The sequence below is a fragment of the Myotis brandtii genome, unplaced genomic scaffold (genome assembly GCF_000412655.1).
Source record: "Myotis brandtii unplaced genomic scaffold, ASM41265v1 scaffold18, whole genome shotgun sequence".
In the NCBI taxonomy this organism is placed as follows: Eukaryota; Metazoa; Chordata; class Mammalia; order Chiroptera; family Vespertilionidae; genus Myotis; species Myotis brandtii.
The window spans coordinates 7,776,741-7,783,384 of NW_005356674.1; the positions used below are offsets into that span (position 1 = coordinate 7,776,741).

A 6,644-nucleotide genomic window follows, 5' to 3' on the forward strand; every position below is an offset into this window, starting at 1 on the left:
GCAGAAGCAGTTAGGGGCAATCAGGCAGGCAGGCAAGCGAGCGGTTGGGAGCCAGCAGTCCTGGATTGTGAGAGGGATCCCAGATTGGAGAGGGTGCAGGCTGGGCTGAGGAACACCCCCTGCCCCGTGCACAAATTTTGTGCACGGGGACTCTAGTATGGCTATAAAGAAGAATGAGGAAGCTCTCTATGTACTAATCTGGATGGGTTCCCAAAATATATTGGGGATGAAAAAAGATGCATAACACATATGTGCTAAATAAGAAACTATATGAGTGGAATGCAAAAATAAGTCACCATCAGTTTCTAGCTGCAAAAACAGCCAATATCTCCCTAGCCTGTTTGGCTTAGTGGATAGTGTGTTGGCCAGTGGACTGAAGGGTCCTAGGTTCGATCCCGGTGGTCAAGGGTATGTACCTTAGTTGTAGGCTCGACCCCCGGCCCTGGTTGGGGCACAAGCAGGAGGCAACCGATTGATGTGTCTCACATTGATGTTTCTGTCTCTCTCTCTCTCTCCCTTCCTCTCTGAAATCAATAAAAATATATATTAAAAAAAAAAAGGTGGTTTCAAATTCAGGTACAAACAGAATGGTGGTTACTACAAGGGAAAGGGGGGTGGGGTGGGAGAGGACAAGAGAAAAGTGGGTAAAATACGAGGTGACCAAAGGAGACTAGACTTCAGGTAGGAGCACAAAATAGACTATATGGATGGTGTATTATAAAGTTGTACACCTGAATTTTTATGCTATTAACCGCTGTTGCCCCAATAAATATAATTTTTTAAAAAACTAGTTGGTTTTATAACATAACACCTTCTTTATTTCAGGATCACCACAACAGCCATTTAGTCACAATGACAGAACATATACTCATTTATAGATCGTAGGGGACACCTGAATATGAGTGAAGAAAATTTTTTAAATGTGAGGCTGAAATCTAGAAGCACTGGCAAGAATAGAAGAGAGGTACTGTTTCTAGACATGGAGCAACTATAGGGAAATTCTCTCCTGGGAAGAAGCTGAGGTGGTTCTCTCTTCTTTATGCGCCCTTTCTATTCCATGTTACACGGAAGCCAGCCAAAAGCAGGGTGAGTACACTTGAGATGGGGTTGGAGGGCTGTGGCCTCCAATACCAATTTCTGTGGGTAGCTCAGAAGACTGTATCCACATACAGTTTCAGGACACAGTGCACATAAGCTCAGGTTACTGTGAGTGAAGAGGTTTTAAGAATTTAGGAACATTGACAGCTTGGTGTACTCACAGTTAGCAGAAGTGACATATGGCCACAGAAAGATTTCTTAACAATTAGAGCACTTCGAGCTAATTTCCAGAAAAGACTACAATGGGAAGGATGGAGGTGGGTGAAATTCAGGCAACCTGTGTAAATTCATGGTTTACTACTTTGTGTTAACTGCCAACAATATTGCTACAATAAAACATAATATCTGCCTGTGTGATGTACACATACATACATGTATACATGTATGTTTATATTTGCCAAGCACTTCATATGAAAAAGTAAAATCAACATCACTTCAATAATCCCAGTAAGTTATTTTTGGAAGTTTAGATGTTAATAATTTAGAAGACTACTTTGGCAAAACCAATCCCAAAATATTTTGAATGACACTGTACATTTAAAGGTAGCATTTTCAAAAATATTGTCAGATAATACAGGCAGGATCTACTGACTAGCTCTTAAATCAACTGTCTTTGAGTTTAAAAAGGGTCACTTATAATCTAAGCCTTTCTCTGTTTTAAACACAAAAAATCGTGTGGGCTGGATTATAATTAACCCCAGTTTGATATTACTTTGAATGACATTTTTACCCAGCTAAAAAATAACGCACTAAGGGAAGTTTGTGAATTCACTCATTTGCAATGCTAAAGTCTGGCATTATGAAAATTAGAATCACATTTGTATTACAAGGTAGAAGTCCATAGAACATGAACATAACTTTTAGGAAAAAATCCATTTTTGAACCATTATTGCTTTATGACACTATCTGACAAAAGGAAAAATATTCCTCTCTCCAATTTACTTTTTTATTCCCCAGTTACTGTCAAGTCTGACATGGGTTCAAATTCCTGTTCTGCTATCCTTACTGATCCTAAAGACATTTAACTTTTCTGAGTTTCAGTTTTATCACCTATTGGTGGAATGAAAATGTTAACCTACCAACTTTACAAGATTCTTTTGTGAATTAAATCAAGTAACATAAAAAGGTTTAGGCATGTAATTGTCACTGAAATAAAATTCTACAATTAACACCAATTTATATCACTCTGGATAGAGAAAAAAATTTCTACTTGTAGAAAATAATTTTCTCATAAAGTCAGACTTTTAATCTGACTTTATGAGAAAATTAAATTATTTGGGCTCCACAACATGGCATTAAATTCTAATAGATCCTAGGGAAAGGCATTTTATTATTATTATTATTAACATCCAGAAGGTCATTAATGTAATCACACACATTTTACAACAAAGGAAAAGTGAGTCTTAAAGAAGTTAAATGGATTTACTCAAGTAATACAGCTAATAAGACTAGGAAGATACAAGTCTTTAAAGTTTTATTTCAATTGTTCTTTACACTATATATACCATTCTGCCTTTAAATTTTTTTTGACTGTTTCACCATTTTGGTTTACAGTGCTTCTTCCACATCCAAGTAGCTATCCAAATTGAAAGTCATTAAAAGTCTTCTATTAGGTTCCCTATCCAAACAACTATTTCCCTTTATTCCTTCCTATGAAAGTGCTGTTTTTCTCCAGATATGGAATATAATCAGTGATGATAAGCCCCTGTTCTCACCTCAGCAGATGAACCAGGCAACGAACAATGACTGATCTAAGCAAAAAGCTAATCCCCGTCTACCTTTGCTGGTGGAATGGTTCAGAGTGGGCTTGTAACTAATGGAACCTTGGGGGAAGTGTTGTGGGGATTCTGAAAAAGATGTTTTGGCTTGATTAAAGAAAGAAAATGTATAGGGAGAGTCCCCTTTCCACTTTCTTTGGTCTCATTACTGTTGTCATGAGTACAGGATGCAACATTCATCTCTTTAACATGAGGAGAGAGCTGAGAGTCTCATAGACAATCTCACCCAGAGCTCTGACATTACTATTTTAACCAACCCCCAAATCACCTTGCTCTGGATCACATTATTATATGATCAAAAAAACCTGTATGTAGCCAGGTGGTCAATTATTTGTGGCCTAAAACCACAAATATAAAACTCCAGTATTCCTAGTGAAATCATCTTACCTAGCTTCTATAAAAACTTCCTTCTCAGACCAAATATTATAAAGACATAATATTTTAAATTGGACTTTAATTAAAAATCAGTTAGGTATGTTATTAAGAAAAATGGTATTTAGTGGCTCACCATATTCAATAACTTCAGGATATGACTGAAGAAACTAATCTAAAATAATAACAATGTTTATTTAACAGAATAAAAACAATCTGAAACTCTTAATCCATCCTAAAAACTTTTTGAAAAACGTAAGTTTCAAAAAGTCAGACATTATTCTCAAATACATATTTAAACTTATTTTAGAAAAACACCATTGTCACACTGACATAAACCTTAAAAATATTTTATTACCCATCAAGAGTCAGTGGATATTATATGACAAAACAGTGTAAGTTTTATTACACACATATCTCTTAAAACCCGATGTGATTCCTTATCACAGAGGGCAGAAAGAGAAAAAAAAGTATTATCTTGAATTAGAAGAATGGCCCAAAATTTAACAAATCTTACAATTATGACAATACTCTCAATTACTGAGTCACAAGAGAAAAGGCCTAAAAGCAACCATAAAAAAGTTCGTCAAAAACCCATGAATCACTGAAAGCAATAGAGGAGTCATCCTCAAGAAGGGCCTACTGATTTGAAGTACAGAACTAATTTAGCATCCAGTTCTGACCAAAGTTTCAGAGCAAGGGAACAAGCTAGGAGATGTTAAGAAATGATGGCTGAAAATAAGTAAAGACAGGAATCTATAAGTACAGGCTAAAAATCCTTAGGGGACACAGGAGTAACACACTAGCTATCTATAATAATAAAAGTGTAATATGCTAATTAGATTGGACATCCTTCCGGATGTCCTTCCTTCCGGACAAAGCCACAGTGGGGGGGCAGGAGGGGTGGCAAGGCAGAGGTGTCAGAGGCCCCCCAGCCATGGTTGCGGCTGGCGCCAAGGCCCTTATACGAATTTCGTGCATCGGGCTTCTAGTATATATGTAATAGCTTCCAAGGACATCACAGCAGAATCAACTGATGCTCAAAAATGATTCTGAATAAAAATTTTAAAATTTAGGATAATTTAATTAATATAGTAGAAAAGCAGTGTTGACTATAATGAGACTTGTAATGATCGATGAATTAACCATCATGGTAAGTAGAGTTATAGTCCAAACTTTCTCACCAAGATATGATTTGCTAGTACTTAAAACAAAAAAACACCACAAAAAAAACAAAAACCTAGAGTTAAACAGAACAGAAAGCTGTTTCCTCCTTTTCATAAGTCATTATTTTCTATCTTGAGAAAAGTAGACTCTCCAGGATATCTCCATAAGGTAAAGTGACCAGGTACTTCATTTAAACTAAAAAATTAAAATTAAAAAAATCCTGAATTAGGTGCATGTTTCCAATAAATATAAACTTAAAAAGCTTCACTTAAGAAGGTTTAAGGGGAAAATGTTGAATGAAAGAAGGTGAAAGGATTCGCAAAAATAAAAAAATAAAAAATAAAAAATATATATATATATCCCACAGACACAGACAACAGTGTAGTGATGGCCAGAGAAAAGGTGTGGACGAGGGCTGGGTGGAGGTGGGAAATGGGAGACATCTGTAATAGGGTCAACAATTTTTCAAAAAATTAAAAAATTTTTAAGTAAAAAAATAAAAACTTTGAGAGAAAAACATAATTTTCTTTTATGGATCAGGAATAATCTTTTAGGAAATATAATGATAGCATTTTGATCAATACCCAATGTTAGATAAACCATTTTAGCTAAATATTCAAATCTATTCAAATAATCCACCTTTAAAATATCAGATAAAAACTTTTTACATCTACTTAACATTAAGTGGTCACAGTAATGTTGCATGAAAGAATGGAAGAAAGATGAGAGTTCAAGATGAGCTTTCAGGGTTTTCTTAGAATTACCAATCCTTTCCAGGTCATCTGTTTTAGTGTTGCTATAGTGACTCTATGAATCATGATCTTCCCCCCCACCCTCTGTAATTCAGAGGACTAATGAATTTGATATTACAGTAAACTAGAGGCCCGGTGCACAAATTCGTGCACAGGTGGGATTCTTCAGCCTGGCCAGCGATTGGGGCTAATCGGGGCCGTCTTGCCCCCAGTCCCGATCTGGGCCGATTGGGACCAGCCAGCTGGCTGGGGGGGGGGAGGCCATGGGAGGTTGGCCGGCCAGGGGGAGCAATCAGGAGAGGTTGGCTGCCTGTGGGAGGTTGGCTGTGGGAGTGCACTGACCACCAGGGGGCAGCTCCTGCATTGAGCGTCTGTCCCCTGGTGGTCAGTGCACTTCATAGCTACTAGCTGGTCGTCCAGTCATAACAGTTGCTTAGGCTTTTATATATATAGATTATCTATTTTCAGCCTCTGTTTAGTAAATTAAAGAAACTACTGGCTATTGGAAAACATACACAGAGAGGACATTTATTCACATACCTGTTTTTTTTCTAAAACTCTCCCTTATGCCAGTCCTGAATGTAAAATCCACTATATCTTTAAATTTGGAGACTTTTCAAACAGTGTGTCTTTCTTTATTTTACTGAGAGACTCAAACAGATGAGTCTTTGTGTATGGTTTACCAGAATTATTTACAGAAAAATCTGATCTTATAATCTAGTTAGATGTATTATAAACTTAATAAAAATGTCTTTATTTCAAGTTCACAAAAAAGAACCCTCATTTGAAATACATATAAGAAATGAACAGTGAAGTGTCAAGATGTCTACAACTTACTTTCAAATGGGATTCAGTAGAAGAAAAAAATATATGTATGTACATGTAAAAAATATATATATAATCTGTGTAAATTGGATAAAGCAAATGTGGCAAAATATATTCAGAGTATTTTTTCAACTTTTCTGTGAAAAATTTCAAAGTAAAAAGCCAGGGGAACAAAGGCTCTTCACAGGCTCCTAATTCTCTTGTATTTTAGTCATTACTCTGAATACATGCCCAGTCCCTTCCTTTTTTGCCCCAAGATGCTTCTTAATCTCATTTAAAACAACTGTTACAGAATTGCTATGTCTTTTTAACAAAAATCATAACTCCAGGAAAAAGGTTTTAAAAGTAGGCTAAAAGGCATGTATCAGTGAATAAATTGTTTTACCTGAAAGTTAACATCTTCTTTCTTAAATATTAGTGCTCGAACTTCATCAGGATCTCCATTAAATATAGCTTGCACCAGTGATGGCTAAAATATAAGAGAGCAATAACAACATTAATCACAGCACATGGATGATTCTAAAGATATTTCCACATAACTTTTAAAATTATTTTTTAATAGTCACCCGAGGATATGTTTTTATTGATTTTTTTTAGAGAGAGGAAGGGGGGAGGGGGAAGGGGAGAGAAGGAAAGGAACAGAGAGGGAGGG

The 6,644-nt window shown here is 36.2% G+C and overlaps 1 protein-coding gene across 6 annotated transcripts in view; it reads right to left on the bottom strand.

Annotated features, from left to right (window-relative positions):
- ANKRD28 (ankyrin repeat domain 28) overlaps nt 1-6,644 on the bottom strand; it is a 116,121-nt gene that overhangs the window by 82,679 nt on the left and 26,798 nt on the right. For all 6 annotated transcript variants that reach the window (XM_005863619.2, XM_014537549.1, XM_014537554.1 and 3 more), the window contains one exon: nt 6,378-6,461. In XM_005863619.2, coding sequence (XP_005863681.1) covers nt 6,378-6,461 — 84 coding nt within the window. The remainder of the gene's footprint in view (nt 1-6,377; nt 6,462-6,644) is intronic.